General features: G+C 43.9%; 1 protein-coding gene across 3 annotated transcripts in view; it reads right to left on the bottom strand.

The window, feature by feature from the left end:
* Window positions 1-18,172, bottom strand: part of LOC135542302 (rho guanine nucleotide exchange factor 3-like) — a 126,326-nt gene that overhangs the window by 18,207 nt on the left and 89,947 nt on the right. For 2 of the 3 annotated variants that reach the window (XM_064969180.1, XM_064969182.1), the window contains one exon: window positions 2,016-2,123. In XM_064969180.1, the coding sequence (XP_064825252.1) occupies window positions 2,016-2,123 (108 nt within the window). Of the gene's footprint in view, window positions 1-2,015; window positions 2,124-6,583; window positions 6,977-18,172 lie in introns of those variants that run through there. The other variant, XM_064969181.1, reaches the window with a different exon arrangement.

The raw sequence follows: 18,172 nt of genomic DNA, 5'->3' as shown, positions 1-18,172 counted from the left end.
ACCTTCGAACAGGAAGCAAACAGCAAGGACAATGCAGGAGTGGCTTCAGGACAAGTGGCAGTGGGAACAGGCAGTTAACCCACTGTTCCTAGGCCGTCATTGAAAATAAGAATTTGTTCTTAACCTCTTACACCTATGGTGGCGCTATTTCATTTTTGGAAGAAAAACGTTCCCGTTTTAAACAAGATATTTTGTCACAAAAAGATGCTCGACTATGCATATAATTGCTACTGTTCGAAAGAAAACACTCTGACGTGTCCAGAAATACAAATATCTTCTCTGTGCGTGCCCTTTAACGTGAGCTTCAGGCAAAACCAAGATGACTTGGCATCCAGGAAATGACAAGGATTTTTGAGGCTCTGTCTTTCATGATCTCCTTATATGGCTGTGAACGCAAGAGGAATGAGTCTGCCCTTTCTGTCGTTTCCCCAAGGTGTCTGCAGCATTGTGACGTATTTGTAGGCAGATCATTGGAAGATTGACCATAAGAGACCACATTTACCACGTGTCCGCCCGGTGTCCTGCGCCGAAATTGGTGCGCAAAAGTCACCTGCCAGTATTTTTCCATGGGGCACAGAGAGAGAAGCAAGCTTCCACGAACTGCATGTCAATGAAGAGATATGTGAAAAAACACCTTGAGGATTGATTCCAAACAACGTTAGCCATGTTTCGGTCGATATTATGTAGTTAATCCGGAAAAAGTTTCACGTTGTAGGTGACTGCATTTTCGGTTCGTTTCGGTAGCCAGGCGCAATGTAGAAAACGGAACGATTTCTCCTACACACAGACGCTTTCAGGAAACACTGCGCATCTGGTATGTGGCTGGGAGTCTCCTCATTGAAAACATCAGAAGCTCTTCAAAGGTAAATGATTTTATTTATTTGGTTATCTGGCTTTTGTGAAAATGTTGCGTGCTACATGCTACACAAAATGCTATGCTAGCTTAGCATACTCTTACACAAATTAGTCAATTTCTATGGTTCAAAAGCATATTTTGAAAATCTGAGATGACAGTGTTGTTAAGAAAAGGCTAAGCTTGAGAGCAAACGCATTATTTTAATTTTATTTGCGATTTTCAGAAATCGTTAACGTTGCGTTATGCTAATGAGCCTGAGGCTTAGTCACAATCCCGGATCCGGGATGGGGAGTTTCAAGAGGTTAACTGACTTGCCTAGTAAAATAAAAAAATAAAAAACAAGTCTCTGAATGTCCTTGAGTGGCCCAGCCAAAGCCCGGACTTGAACATCTCTGGAAATACCTAAAAATAGCTGTGCAGCAACGCTCCGCATCCAACCTGACAGAGCTTGAGAGGATCTGCAGGGAAGAAATGGGAGAAACTCCCCAAATGCAGGTGTGTCAAGCTTGTAGTGTTATACACAAGCCTCAAGGCTGTAATCGCTGCCAAAGGTCCTTCAACAAAGTACTGAGTAAAGGATATAAATACTTATGTAAATGTGATAGGTTTTTATACATATACAAACTGTTGTTGCTTTGTCATTATGGGGTATTGTGTGTAGATTGATTAGGAATAAAAACAATCTAATCCATTTTAAAAAGTGGAAAAAGTCAAGGGGTCTGAATTCTTTCCGAATGCACTGACTTTAAGCAAATGTTTAATCTTGAACTTATTTAGGTTCTCCTAAAAAAGGGTTGAATACTTAAGACTCAAGACGTTTCAGGTTTTCATTTTGTATTCATTTGTAAACATTTTGAAGAAAAAAAAACAAATTCCACTTTGACATTATAGGGCTAAATTTAAATCAATTTTTAATTTCAGGCTGTAACAAAAGAAAATCTGGAAAAAGTCAATGGGTATAAATACTTTCTGAAGGATCTGTACTCATGACAAGTCTAACAATGCATTATTACCTCATCATAATGCCTCATACCTTCAGGCTAAAAAAAGTTAATGTTACCAATGATATTTAACACTTTATCTGTAGTGTTTTGTCCTGTGCTCGTATTTGTCAGAATAGGTATTTCAGTAGACTATAAATGGTGGTGTAGTGTTGTACCTGCAGTGTTTGTCCGATCCGCTTCAGAGGTGCAGCCTTGACTGGAGGTATGAGGTTGGCCAGCGATGTAACCCGAGAAAGAGGCTTCACCCGCTTGTTACAGGGCTCCTGGAGAGACCAAAGACACTGATTAATGGTTGTATCTGACTGTGTTAAAATGGCAGAGGGGAGACAGCAGATTTTTTTTAAACAATTTTTAAAAAACAGGAAAGATGAAGAAAGAAAAGGTGGTGGTGCAGATTAACATTGCAGGTTTTGTGGAGTCACAGTAGTTAATACCTTCTGCGTCCCAATCTCCATTGGATCCCATCAACACCAAAGCTTCAAGACTGGAGCCAGTTTAGGTGAACCAGCAGTACTGACCAGATCTGAGACCAGGAGGATAATATTCATCCTCATCGCACCTCGTCCTCTCTCTATCCCCCCCCCCCCCCGCCCCCATCACGACCACGGAGCCTCAGCCTTCCTGACCAGCTGTTGCACCGTCAACCAGGGGTTACCCCTGTCCCATCTACATGCATCCAAAAACATGTACGGTGTTCTCCTCTCCTCGGTGCCCCTCAAGGTCACAGTATACAGAGTCTGTCAAACATACAAGGTTTCCTGTAATCAAAACACAGACACAGGTAGCCGGTAGGTGATCGAGAAATCAAGGATGTCTTGTCCGCAATTCCAGCATCTTAACCAGTGAGGTGCATGGTTCCCTTTTTCTATGACTCCCCATCCCCTCTTCATTCCCTCCCTCGTTGTCACCTCTGCAGGTTTCCCCGGCTGTGCCTTGGCGTCAGTGTCCTGTTCTTACCACGACAGACGATTTGACCTTACAGCAGTGAAAAGAGGTTTAGAATGCCCTTTGTTTCCTTCCACAGCACTCCATCAGGATAACATTAGAAGATGAGATCCGACCTCCAGTTGCTGCAGTCAGTCAGAATCATCAGGGGGGGGACAGACTGACGGAAAAATATCTGCAACCTGCAAAACACCCCTGGCAGCAGCATCGTTGCTCTATTCTCCCATCCTCCTTTTCTCCCTTCTCCTGCTCTCTCCTTGTGACGTTGATCAGTATTCTGGGAACGCAGTCTTTTCAGACTGGGTACCCCCTCGTCACAATTCACACACACACACACGATAGGCCAGGCTATGCAGCAACAAAAGCAGGGCCATTGTGACTCATAAAAGATACAGGTAACTGCCAAAATAATGGAAACACTTGAGTAAATGAGGGATACAAGGTACACTGAAAACAGGTGCTTCCCCACAGGTGTGGTTCCTGAGTTAATTAAGCAATTCATATCCCACCGTGCTCAGGGACATGTATAAAAAAATGCTGGGCAGGCCATTATTTTGGCTACCATGGCTATGGCCCCATAGGACGACAATGCCCCCCCCCCATCCACAGGACACGAGCGGTCACTGAATGGCTTGATGAGCATGAAAAACGATGTAAACCCTATTCCATGGCTGTGTCAGTCACCAGATCGCAACGCAATTGAGATTCTGGAGCGGTGCCTGAGACAGCATTTCCCACCACCGTCAACAAAACACTAAAGGATGGTGGACGTATGGAGTCGCATCCCTCCAATAGAGTTCCAAACACTTGCACTCCTGCATGGATTCTACTTTGAAGCTGTTCGGGCTTGTGGTGGCCCAAACCCCGATTTAAAAGACACTTTGTTGGTATTTCGTATATATATATATCCCTTATATTCTCTCGACTGGAGAAAAGTGAGTGGCAGTACAAATCAGACTTTACAAAATGGTATAATGAAACACTACTTGCTTACTTAGGCTGAATCCCAAATGGCACCCAAGTCCCCTATTTGCACTATGTAGGGAATATGACTTGTCAGCAGAGATTCATTACTGTGAACTCAATCTGTTGTTTAAATTCTTCTTATGGAATCCAACCCCCATAATCTGCAGACCATCTGATATTAGCGATAGGACCTCGGGCTCAGCAATCTGTTCATGTGCCAATCAATATCATCAGCAGCAGCATCTCAATGAAATGCCAGTCATTTAGTTGTTGATCTTTACAGGGGAGAGAGAGATGAGGGAAATGGGGATACCTAGTCAGTTGTACAACTGAATGCAGTAAATAAAATGAGTCTTCCGCATTTAACCAAACCCCTCTGAATCAGAGAGGTGCGGAAGGCTGCCTTAAAAATAAAAAAAATATTGACTGATATGTACATTCGTGGCCAAAAGTTGAGAATAATTTGTGTCAATTTCCACAAGGTTTGCTGCTTCAGTGTCTTTAGATATTTTTGTCAGATGTTACTATGGGAATACTGAAGTATAATTACAAGCATTTCATAAGTGTCAAAGGTTTTTGACAATTTACATGAAGAAGATGCAACGAGTCAATATTTGCAGTGTTGACCCTTCTTTTTCAAGACCTCTGCAATCCACCCTGGCACGTTGTCAATTAACTTCTGGGCCACATCCTGACTTATGGCAGCCCATTCTTGCATAATCAATGCTTGGAGTTTGTTAGAATTTGAGGGGTTTTGTTTGTCCACCCACCTCTTGAGGATTGACCACAAGTTCTCAATGGGATTAAGGTCTGGGGAGTTTCCTGGCCATGGACCCAAAATATTGATGTTTTGTTCCCCAAGCTACTTAGTTATCACTTTTGCCTTATGGCAAGGTGCTCCATCATGCTGGAAAAGGCATTGTTCATCACCAAACTGTTCCTGAATGGTTAGGAGAAGTTGCTCTCGGAGGATGTGTTGGTACAATTCTTGATTCATGGCTGTGTTCTTGGGCAAAATTGTGAGTGAGCCCACTCCCTTGGATGAGAAGCAACCCCACACATGAATGGTCTCATGATGCTTTACTGTTGGCATGACACAGGACTGATGGTAGAGTCGTCTTCTCCGGACAAGCCTGGTCTTCTCGGGCAAGCTTTTTTCCGGATGCCCCAAACAATCGGAAAGGGGATTCATCAGAGAAAATGACTTTACCCCAGTCCTCAGCAGTCCAATCCCTGTACCTTTTGCAGAATATCAGTCTGTCCCTGATGTTTTCCCTGGAGAGAAATGGCTTCTTTGCTGCCATTCTTGACACCAGGTCATCCTCCAAAAGTCTTCACCTCACTGTGAATGCAGATGCACTCACACCTGCCTGCTGCCATTCCTGAGAAAGCTCTGTACTGGTGGTGCCCCGATCCCGCAGCTGAATCAACTTTAGGAGACGGTCCTGGTGCTTGCTGGACTTTCTTGGGTGCCCTGAAGCCTTCTTCACAACAATTGAACCGCACTCCTTGAAGTTCTTGATGATCCGATAAATGGTTGATTTAGGTGCAATCTTACTGGCAGCAATATTCTTGCCTGTGAAGCCCTTTTTGTGCAGAAAGCCATGAAATCTCCATAGACAAACATTAGTAGTACAAAAGGCCTTACTGAAGAGCTCAGTGAAATTTGTTCTCTGGGGTCATTGAAAGCGCATCACCATCTGGCAGTCCGACGGACTAATTTTGGTTTGGTGGAACCCAGGAGAACACTACCTGCCCCAATGCATATTGCAAACTGTCAAGTTTGGTGGAGGAGGAATAATGGTCTAGAGCTGTTTTTTATGGTTCGGGTTAGGTCCCTTAGTTCCAGTCAAGGGAAATCTTAACGCTACAGCATACAATGACATTCTAGAACAATTCTGTGCTTCCAACAATGTGGCAACAGTTGGGGGAAGGACTTTTCCTGTTTCAGCATGACAATGCCCTCATGCAAAAAGTGAGGTCCATACAGAAATGTCAATATTTCACAGAGGGAGTACTGCTCAGATGACCTGGCCTCCACAAATCACACGACCTCAACCCAATTGCAATGGTTTGGGATGAGTTGGACCGCAGAGAGGAAAAGCAGCCAACCAGTGCTCAGCATAAGTGGGAACTCCTTCAAGACTGTTGGAAAAGCCTTCCAGGTGAAGCTGGTTGAGAGAATGCCAAGAGTGTGCAAAGCTGTTAAAGGCCAAGGGTGGCTATTTGAAGAATCTAAAATATATTTTAATTTGTTTAACACTTCTTTGGTTACTACATTATTCCATGGGTTATTTCATAGTGTTGATGTCTATTACTCTACAATGTAGAAAATAGTAAAAATAAACTAAAACATTTGAATGAGTAGGTGTGTCCAAACGGACTGGTACTCTATATATAAAAAATATTCCATACTTCAAAAGCAATAATAACACTACCAATGCGATTCATCTGATTTACTCCTATATGACATTTACTTTGTATTTCATTTTTTTCACTTGAAAAATAGTGAAATCATCCAAACCAGTGCAGCGTGGCATTAAATATGCTCTATCGCGGTACTTCACTATATTGTTTAGTCAACATTTCATAAAATATTAAATGTATTCCTTAGGACTCCACATTTTTCAACAGTTTGATTAAATATCCACAACAAACGCGCAACAAAGTAGTAGTGCAGTGTATGTCCTATAAACTGTCTGCCTCCACTTAGTGTGCAAGTACATGATTTCGCGAAAGTACATTTTCACCATATACAAACTGCAACAATTGAATGCAATCGATAAGTTATATCGCAAATTAAACTCCCTACCTCCACTTCCTTAGCCGGTTGGATGTTGCTGCTGACTGTCTGCACCTCCAGTGAACAGTTCATCCTCTTCACGACGAGGTAAAAGGGGTAATCCTTGGCCACCATGCTGCTGTCACCTTCCCCGTCCACGGAGGTTATAAACACAGCAGGGTAGTCACATGCACGTCTTCCAGCAGTTACGGTGCTCGCCAGGGCTACGACAAGTAAAGTTCAAGTAGTGTAAAATCAAACCGCTCTTCCTGCCAACTCATCCCAGGCGAGTTGTGTGCGCCTACTCCGCTGTTGTGGAAACTGCGACTGCCAGGAGCGAAATCCTCCTACTATATGCGCTCAGTGTGTAAATTACACTCAGGATCAGAGAGCGGGCGAGGGCGTCGCGCATTAGAAAGAAATATCTCCTTACCCACATCCGATCTGAATAGCGCTAAACTGAGCTGCAGAATGTGCCCAGCCGTGCGTTAGGCCTATTTGCTTATACTTTTAAAGCACTGCAGGTGCATCCGATGTTCTATTTGCGCCATTTGAAACATATCCTCTGTCATGATGGACTCTCAAGCACACCTCTCCGCTACCTTGTTCTAATGACTTCACTGTGTTCTGTGCAGTATGGGAAAGCCAGTTATCCGTTTAATATTAAGAGTAATGTCGGTTAACCCAGAACTAAAGTCTAGTGTAATTGGTCAGACGCTCGATTAAATTCTGGGTCCATACCTGTTGAGAGAAAAGATTGAACAAGGATCAGAAGCGGAATGAAGAGCTCCACCCTCTCTCTTTGCAAGTAACAGGTATTGTGCAGAAAATCTCCCCCTTTGCCAGAATCCCCCTTTACGTGAACGCACACAAACTCAATTCTTCATTGCTCCGACGTGCTTGCTAGTTGAGATTTCTGCTCTTTACTCCGTTTTCAGTTTAGCCTACATTTCACTGATCTTAGTAGCAGAAAGCATTTTTTATTTGTGTCTTTCAAGGCAGCGTTTCATTGTATTTTTAATGGCGTTTTGATCGCGGGTGTGGCACTCATAATGTCTGCAGTTTTCGGTTTGACTATTTGATTCAAGTGTATTAGTCTAGCAATACATCTCTTTGCCCAAAAAATCGGCATCTCTCCCATGTCTGATTCGACTAGTAGTTGTATTGAAATGTTTATTGCTTTCCTACATTTCACTCCCTCTATGTTTAATATAACACACATACATTAATGATTCATTTCAGTTGCCTATCCTGATAAGAAGTTTGTTCTATAGAAAGTATTTAACTCTGATGTGTGCCACTGAAAGCATTTGACTTTAGTGACAAAATTAAGGAAATTAGAAGGGGGGCATTTTGGCAGGCAAGAAAATGCCTCACCTCACCTCCCAATTTCCTTAATTTTGTCACTAGAGTCAAATGCTTTCTGTGGCACACATCAGAGTCAAATATTTGTCTCAAAGTCTTGAGACATGAACCTAAATCTGTCGCCTCCACATGGGGTTCCTTGTCTTGCATGTTTTCCTTTTATGATTTGGTACAGTAATTATTATAGAAATAAAATCAGGGAAAACAACAGGTATTAATTCAATCTCCTAGTAGCTCGCCATGAACAGCAGCAGCTTCTGCTTCAGTGAGCAGAGGTGGGGTGCCTTGCCTTCCCTTGCATGTTGCATTTTATGATTTGGTAAAGTAATTATTGTATTAAAGGAGGGAAAACAACAACTATAGGTCAATCGCAAGTAGCTCCCCTTGAAAGCACATCACATCTGCAGCTCCTGTTTCAGCCAACAAGAAATTGATCCCAGTGTTAAGTCTTTGTTCTGGAGGGCTGAGAAGTTCCTGGCTTTGTGTTTTCCTAACAGACCAGGGAAGTGTGTAGGCTAGGGACAAAGCCAGTGGTGAGGAAAGTGTGCGTGTGTGTGCATGCATGTGTTTGTCTGTGCATGTGTGCCTGCATGTGTGTGTGTGTGTGCGTAATAGTGTGCATGTGTGGACGAGCCCAGGCCCCAGCCAGTCCTTAACCCTAAAGCTACTGCCTGCCTGTAAACAAACACTGGCTTTCATATTGTCACTCAGTGAAGTGTAATTTAACATGTTTAATTCACTCACAAACGTCATCTGAAAGTTTACGTATTGATTATTTTAAACCCAAGAACATATTTTAGAACAGTAATCTTAGTAAGATATTTGCTAACATGATTGCCTTTGCTAGCTAGATACAGTTGAAGTCTGAAGCTTACATACACCTTAGCCAAATACATTTAAACTCAGCTTTTCACAATTCCTGACATTTAATCTGAGTAAAAATTCCCTGTCTTTGGTCAGTTAGGATCACCACTTAATTTTAAGAATGTGAAATGTCAGAATAGATGAGAGAATGATTTATTTCAGCCTTTATTTCTTTCATCACATTCCCAGTGGGTCAGAAGTTTACATACACTCTGTGAGTATTTGGTAGCATTGACTTTAAATTGTTTAACTTGGGCGAAATGTTTCGGGTAGCCGAAACTTCCCATAATAAGTTGGATGAATTTTGGCCCATTTCTCCTGACAGTAATGGTGTAACTGAGTCAAGTTTGTAGGCCTCCTTGCTCGCGCACACTTTTTCAGTTCGACACACACATATTTTATAGAATTGAGGTCATGGCTTTGTGATGGACACTACAATACCTTGACTTTGTTGTCCTTATAAGCCATTTTGCCACAACTTTGGAAGTATGCTTGGGGTCATTGTCCTTTTGGAAGACCCATTTGCGACCAAGCTTTAACTTCCTGACTGAAGTGCTGCATTTGATACCATCGATCACCACATTCTTTTGGAGAGATTGGAAACCCAAATTGATCTACACGGACAAGTTCTGACCTGGTTTAGATCTTATCTGTTGGAAAGATATCAGTTTGTCTCTGTGAATGGCTTGTCCTCTGACAAATCAACTGTACATTTCGGTGTTCCCCAAGGTTCCGTTTTAGGACCACTATTGTTTTCACTATATATTTTGCCTCTTGGGGATGTCATTCGAAAACATAATGTTAACTTTCACTGCTATGCGGATGACACACAGCTGTACATTTCAATGAAACATGTTGAAGCCCCAAAATTGCCCTCGCTAGAAGCCTGTGTTTCAGACATAAGGAAGTGGATGGCTGCAAACTTCCTACTTTTAAACTCTGACAAAACAGAGATGCTTGTTCTAGGTCCAAAGAAGCAAAGAGATCTATTGAATCTGACAATTAATCTTAATGGTTGTACAGTCGTCTCAAATAAAACTGTAAAGGACCTCGGCGTTACTCTGGACCCTGATCTCTCTTTTGACAAACATATCAAGACTGTTTCAAGGACAGCATTTTTCCATCTATGTAACATTGCAAAAATCAGAAACTTTCTGTCCAAAAATGATGCAGAAAAATTCATCCATGCTTTTGTTACTTCTAGGTGAGACTACTGAAATGCTCTACTTTCTAGCTACCCGGATAAAGCACTAAATAAACTTCAGTTAGTGCTAAATACGGCTGCTGGAATCCTGATTAGAACCAAAAAAAAATATCATATTACTCCAGTGCAAGCCTCCCTACACTGGCTTCCTGTCAAGGCAACGGCTGATTTCAAGGTTTTACCGCTAACCTACAAAGCATTCCATGGGCTGCTCCTACCTATCTCTCTGTTTTGGTCCTGCCGTACATACCTACACGTACGCTACGGTCACAAGATGCAGGCCTCTTAATTGTCCCTAGAATTTCTAAGCAAACAGCTGGAGGCAGGGCTTTTTACTATAGAGCTCCATTTTTATGGAATGGTCTGCCTACCCATGTGAGAGACGCAAACTCGGTCTCAACCTTTAAGTCTTTACTGAAGACTCATCTCTTCAGTGGGTCATATGATTGAGTGTAGTCTGGCCCAGGAGTGTGAAGGTGAACGGAAAGGCTCTGGAGCAACAAACCGCCCTTGCTGTCTCTGCCTGGCCGGTTCCCCTCTTTCAACTGGGATTCTCTGCCTCTAACTCTATTACAGGGGCTGAGTCACTGGCTTATACTGGTGCTCTTTCATGCCATCCCTAAGAGGAGTGCGTCACTTGAGTGGGTTGAGTCACTGATGTGATCTTCCTGTCTGGAAGACAACCCCCTTGGGCTGTGTTACGTTCCCCAGTTTATGTGTTGTAGTTTGTGTATTTGCATGTGTTTATTTCGGGAAATGGCTTCCTGAAATCCCCCAAGCAGCTGATTGGTCGACTTCATGGCTAATTGGAGAGCTGACCCCACAGCTGTCGCCAATTACCTATTCCGTCTGAAGCTATATATAAAGCCAGTGTTCTGTTCAGGAGAGAGATTTTGCAGGGAGGTCATTGCAGGGAGGTCATCGCAGAGTGATAGATAGTCATTGCAGAGAGATTGAATGTGAGGGAGGTCATTGCTGAGAGAGGAGGCTGATGGCTGTGGATAATTTACTGCGTTAGTTGTTGGTAGCAGTTGGTATGTTCTGTGAGTTTGTTGCTCAGATAGAGCTTATTTGATGTTTGTTTGTTTGAGAAATGATTTGTTCTCCTGTTTCATTTGTTCCCAGGGGGAAAGGGAAGGCACCTAGGGAGTGCTTAGGCAAGAGGCCCGCGGGCATACATATACCCGTAGTATATTCATTGTCTAGGCACAATAGGTAAGACCTGGGCGGACCCCCCCCGTATTTTGGTTAGGGCACCAGGTGGTGCTAAAGTAGGTAAGTAGTGGGTAGGCAGGTAAGATAGGAGAGGGGGGGGGCTTTGAGATTTACTTTCTTTGCTTTGGTTCCGTCCAGCCCCTTTTCCCCATATTACCGTGTAAAGGAATAAAGTCCTTGTAAACGGTACCACATTCTGCCTGTTGTCATCCTTACTCACGCCTACAGTCCATACCTCTTTCACTTCACGGAGCGTTTAGTTGTAGCAGGGTGTTGCGTTCCCTCTTCATAGAGGCGTGCGTAATACCGTGGCGGAGATCTTTGTGGGCTATACTCGGCCTTGTCTCAGGATGGTAAGTTGGTGGTTGAACATAACCCTCTAGTGGTGTGGGGGCTGTGCTTTGGCAAAGTGGGTGGGGTTATATCCTTCCTGTTTGGCCCTGTCCGGGGGGTATCATCGGATGGGGCCACAGTGTCTCCTGACCGCTCCTGTCTCAACCTCCAGTATTTATGCTACAATAGTTTGTGTCGGGGGGCTAGGGTCATTTTGTTATATCTGGAGTACTTCTCCTGTCTTATCCGGTGTCCTGTGTGAATTTAAGTATGCTTTCTCTAATTTTCTCTTTCTCTCTCTGAGGACCTGAGCCCTAGGACCATGCCTCAGGACCTGGCATGATGACGCCTTGCTGTCTCCAGTCCACCTGGCCATGCTGCTGCTCCAGTTTCAACTGTTCTGCCTGCGGCTATGGAATCCTGACCTGTTCACCAGACGTGCTACCTGTCCCAGACCTATTATTTGATCATACTGGTCATTTATGAACATTTGAACATCTTGGCCATGTTCTGTTATAATCTCCACCCGGCACAGCCAGAAGAGGACTGGCCACCCATCATAGCCTGGTTCCTCTCTAGGTTTCTTCCTAGGTTTTGGCCTTTCTAGGGAGTTTTTCCTAGCCAATGTGCTTCAACACCTGCATTACTTGCTGTTTGGGGTTTTACGCTGAGTTTCTGTACAGCACTTTGAGATATCAGCTGATGTACGAAGGGCTATATAAATACATTTGATTTGATGCTTGAGATGTTCCTTCAATATATCCACATAATGTTCCGTCCTTATGCAGCCATCTATTTTGAGCAGTGCACCTGTGCCTCCTGCAGCAAAACACCCCAACAACATGATGCTGCCACCCCCGTGCTTCACGGTTGAGATGATATTCTTTGGCTTGCAAGTCTCCCCCTTTTTCCTACAAACATAACGATGGTCATTATGGCCAACTGTTGTGTTTTTGTTTCATCAGACCAGAGGACATTTCTCCAAAAAGTACGATCTTTGTTCCCATGCTCAGTTGCAAACCATAGTCTGGCTTTTTTATGGCGGTTTTGTAGCAGTGGCTTCTTCCTTCCTTCACATGCCTCTTGTGTCTGAGCCGTTGAATTGAGATTCTACTTTGTCTCTGTACTGACGCTTAGCTTGTTTGATAGCCTTACGGAGGGAATAGCTGCACTGTTTGTATTCAGTCATGTTACCAGACACCTTGCCCTGATTGAAAGCAGTGGTTCGCGCTTTCAGTTTCATGCGAATGCTGCCATCAATCCACGGTTTCTGGTTAGGGAATGTTTTAATCGTTGCTATGGGAATGACATCTTCAACGCACGTTCTAATGAACTCACACACCGAATCAGCGTATTCGTCAATATTGTTATCTGACGCAATATGAAACATGTCCCAGTCCACGTGATGGAAGCAGTCTTGGAGTGTGGAGTCAGCTTGGTCGGACCAGCGTTGGACAGACCTCAGCGTGGGAGCTTCTTTTTTTTTATTTTTGTCTGTAGGCAGGTATCAGCAAAATGGAGTCGTGGTCAGCTTTTCCGAAAGGGGGGCGGGGCAGGGCCTTATATGCGTTGCGGAAGTTAGAGTAACAGTGATCCAAGGTTTTTCCACCCCTGGTTGCGCAATCGATATGCTGATTAAAATTTAGGGAGTCTTGTTTTCAGATTAGCCTTGTTAAAATCCCCAGCAACAATGAATGCAGCCTCCGGATAAATGGTTTCCAGTTTGCAAAGAGTTAAATAAAGTTCGTTCAGAGCCATCAATGTGTCTGCTTGGGGGGGGGGGGGGATATATACGGCTGTGATTATAATCGAAGAGAATTCTCTTGGTAGATAATGCGGTCTACATTTGATTGTGAGGAATTCTAAAATCAGGTGAACAGAAGGATTTGAGTTCCTGTATGTTTCTTTCATCGCACCATGTCTTGTTAGCCATAAGGCATACGCCCCCACCCCTCTTCTTGCCAGAAAGGTGTTTGTTTCTGTCGGCGCGATGCGTGGAGAAACCCGTTGGCTGCACCGCTTCGGATAGCGTCTCTCCAGTGAGCCATGTTTCCGTGAAGCACAGAACGTTACAGTCTCTGATGTCCCTCTGGAATGCTACCCTTGCTCGGATTTCATCAACCTTGTTGTCAAGAGACTGGACATTGGCAAGAAGAATGCTAGGGAAGTGGGGCACGATGTGCCCGTCTCCGTAGTCTGACCAGAAGACCGCCTCGTTTCCCTCTTTTTCGGAGTCGTTTTTGGGTCGCTGCATGCGATCCATTCCGTTGTCCTGTTTGTAAGGCAGAACACAGGATCCGCGTCGCGAAAAACATATTCTTGGTCGTACTGATGGTGAGTTGACGCTGATCTTATATACAGTAGTTCTTCTCGACTGTATGTAATGAAACCTAAGATGACCTGGGGTACTAATGTAAGAAATAACACGTAAAAAAAACAAAAAACTGCATAGTTTCCTAGGAACGCGAAGCGAGGCGGCCATCTCTGTCGGCGCCGGAAGTACTGGCGGCTCAGACACAAGAGGCATGTGGCAGGGTCTACAGTCAATCACGGACTACAGGAAGAAATCCAGCCCAGTCACGGACCAGGATGTCTTGCTCCCAGGCAGGCTAAATAACTTTTTTGCCCGCTTTGAGGACAATACAGTGCCACTGACACGGCCTGCAATGGAAACATGCGGTCTCTCCTTCACTGCAGCCGAGGTGAGTAAAACATTTAAACGTGTTAACCCTCGCAAGGCTGCAGGCCCAGACGGCATCCCCAGCCGCGCCCTCAGAGTATGCGCAGACCAGCTGGCTGGTGTGTTTACGGACATATTCAATCAATCCCTATACCAGTCTGCTGTTCCCACATGCTTCAAGAGGGCCACCATTGTTCCTGTTCCCAAGAAAGCTAAGGTAACTGAGCTAAACGACTACCGCCCCGTAGCACTCACTTCCGTCATCATGAAGTGCTTTGAGAGACTAGTCAAGGACCATATCACCTCCACCCTACCTGACTCCCTAGACCCACTCCAATTTGCTTACCGCCCAAATAGGTCCACAGCCGATGCAATCTCAACCACACTGCACACTGCCCTAACCCATCTGGACAAGAGGAATACCTATGTGAGAATGCTGTTCATCGACTACAGCTCGGCATTCAACACCATAGTACCCTCCAAGCTCGTCATCAAGCTCGAGACCCTGGGTCTCGACCCCGCCCTGTGCAACTGGGTACTGGACTTCCTGACGGGCCGCCCCCAGTTGGTGAGGGTAGGTAACAACATCTCCTCCCCGCTGATCCTCAACACTGGGGCCCCACAAGGGTGCGTTCTGAGCCCTCTCCTGCACTCCCTGTTCACCCACGACTGCGTGGCCACGCACGCCTCCAACTCAATCATCAAGTTTGCGGACGACACAACAGTGCTAGGCTTGATTACCAACAACGATGAGACGGCCTACAGGGAGGAGGTGAGAGCCCTCGGAGTGTGGTGTCAGGAAAATAACCTCACACTCAACGTCAACAAAACTAAGGAGATGATTGTGGACTTCAGGAAACAGCAGAGGGAACACCCCCCTATCCACATCGATGGAACAGTAGTGGAGAGAGTAGCAAGTTTTAAGTTCCTCGGCATACACATCACAGACAAACTGAATTGGTCCACTCACACAGACAGCATCGTGAAGAAGGCGCAGCAGCGCCTCTTCAACCTCAGGAGGCTGAAGAAATTCGGCTTGTCACCAAAAGCACTCAAACTTCTACAGATGCACAATCGAGAGCATCCTGGCGGGCTGTATCACCGCCTGATACGGCAACTGCTCCGCCCTCAACCGTAAGGCTCTCCAGAGGGTAGTGAGGTCTGCACAACGCATCACCAGGGGCAAACTACCTGCCCTCCAGGACACCTACACCACCCGATGTTACAGGAAGGCCATAAAGATCAAGGACATCAACCACCCGAGCCACTGCCTGTTCACCCCGCTATCATCCAGAAGGCGAGGTCAGTACAGGTGCATCAAAGCTGGGACCGAGAGACTGAAAAACAGCTTCTATCTCAAGGCCATCAGACTGTTAAACAGCCACCACTAACATTGAGTGGCTGCTGCCAACACACTGACACTGACTCAACTCCAGCCACTTTAATAATGGGAATTGATGGGAAATGATGTAAATATATCACTAGCCACTTTAAACAATGCTACCTTATATAATGTTACTTACCCTACATTATTCTTCTCATATGCATACGTATATACTGTACTCTATATCATCGACTGCATCCTTATGTAATACATGTATCACTAGCCACTTTAACTATGCCACTTTGTTTACATACTCATCTCATATGTATATACTGTACTCGATACCATCTACTGTATCTTGCCTATGCTGCTCTGTACCATCACTCATTCATATATCCTTATGTACATATTCTTTATCCCCTTACACTGTGTATAAGACAGTAGTTTTGGAATTGTTAGTTAGATTACTTGTTGGTTATTACTGCATTGTCGGAACTAGAAGCACAAGCATTTCGCTACACTCGCATTACCATCTGCTAACCATGTGTATGTGACAAATAAAATTTGATTTGATTTGCTGAGCTGCCTTTCAGGTTATATCTATATATGACTCGTTTTATGGTGGATATCGATACGTTTGTACTTGTTTCCTGCAGCATCATCACAAGGTCCTTTGCTGTTGTTCTGGGATTGATTTGCACTTTTCGCCCCAAAGTAAGTTCATCTCTAGGAGACAGAATGCGTCTCCTTCCTGAGCAGTATGACGGCTGCGTGGTCCCATGGTGTTTATACTTGCGTACTATTGTTTGTACAGATGAACGTGGTACCTTCAGGCATTTGGAAAATGCTCCCAAGGATGATCCAGACTTGTGGAGGTCTTGGATGATTTCTTTTGATTTTCCCATGATGTCAACTGAGGAGGCAGTGAGTTTGAAGGTAGGCCTTGAAATACAGCCACAGGTTCACCTCCAAATGACTCAAATTATGTCAATTAGCCTATCAGAAGCTTCTAAAGCCATGACATAATTTTCTGGAAATTTCCAAGCTTTTTAAAAGGCACAGTCAACTTAGCGTATGTAAACTTCTGACCACTGGAATTGTGATACAGTGAAATACTTAAACAATTGTTGGGAAAAATTACTTGTGTCATGCACCGAGTAGATGTCCTAACCGATATGCCAAAACTAAAGTTTGCTAACAATACATTTGTGGAGTGGTTCATGACTCCAACCTAAGTGTATGTAAACTTCTGACTTCAACTGTAGGTAGCTAAAATGGTTGCCTAGTAACAAACATCTTAAGAAGGTTTGTAAGAAAATCATTAAATCTTAAGATATTGCTGAGGTATTGCAATTACGAACTCTTATATTTTTAAGTTTTTGCATAAGAAATTTTTGTTTGAATCTTGGCCCTGCTGTCTTTATCAGCATCATAAAAGAAAAAGATGAGCTGGCGCACACGCAGAATAATAGTTTGTGTGGAGGTGCTGACTAACGGCGAATAAACTATCATAAAGTCGCACACTCCATATGTAATCTCCCACCAATGTAATGGGTATTTATCAACATTTTAGCATCACTGTGCCTTCCTCAGGGTACCCAAAATCAGACAAAAGAAAATATTCGGTCTATCCTGACCTGGCTGGCTGGCTGGGGACTTTATAGGATAACTCACTGACCCCTGGATTATGTCTCGGTTCAACCTGTTTTTGTCCAATCTACAGCTTCCTGTTTGTTCAGCAATCAGCCTATTAAATAGGTCAATAGATAAAACACAGGTACAGTGAGATGACACATACAAACATGATATACAGTAGGTGATATAACTCAAAAAGAGCTCAAGAGGAAAGAATAGGTACAATTACCAAGAATTAGAACTATACTATTCATGTGTCATATTGTTGCCAGTGGCTAGTGACCCAGTTGAACTTGTGATGTTGCTCCATCTAATTAAAGATCAACATGGAGACCTGTTCTAATTAGTGTACTTCTACGGTGGAACAGCCCTCTGGCAGTCATTGGCATCACGGTGAGCATGGTGTTGAAGCACACTACATGAGTAAAATAGAGTACAATATAATATATTTATTGTCCACCCGAGGGTTGATATTTTTTTTTGCATCACCATGAGGTAGTAGAACTACATTTAAAAAAAACATTATTATTTCACCTTTATTTAACCAGGTAGGCTAGTTGAGAACAAGTTCTCATTTGCAACTGAGCCCTGGCCAAGATAAAGCATAGCAGTTTGACATATACAACTACACAGAGTTACACATGGAATAAATAAAACATACAGTAGAACAAAAAGAGTGCAAATGAGGTAAGATAAGGGAGGTAAGGCAATAAATAGGCCATAGTGGCGAAGTAATTACAATATAGCAATTAAACACGGGAATGGTAGATATGCAGAAGATGAATGTGCAAGTGGAGATACTGGGGTGAAAAGGAGCAAGATAAATTCAGTATGGGGATGAGGTAGTTGGATGGGCTGTTTACAGATTGGCTATGTACAGGTGCAGTGATCTGTGAGCTGCTCTGACAGCTGGTGCTTAAAGCTAGTGAGGGAGATATGAGTCTCCAGCGTCAGTGATTTTTGCAGTTCGTTCCAGTCATAGGCAGCAGAGAACTGGAA

The sequence above is a fragment of the Oncorhynchus masou genome, chromosome 6 (genome assembly GCF_036934945.1).
Source record: "Oncorhynchus masou masou isolate Uvic2021 chromosome 6, UVic_Omas_1.1, whole genome shotgun sequence".
NCBI classification, from domain to species: domain Eukaryota; kingdom Metazoa; phylum Chordata; class Actinopteri; order Salmoniformes; family Salmonidae; genus Oncorhynchus; species Oncorhynchus masou.
The sequence above is the reverse complement of the archived record's forward strand: the minus strand, read 5'-3'. Positions and strand labels throughout refer to the sequence as shown.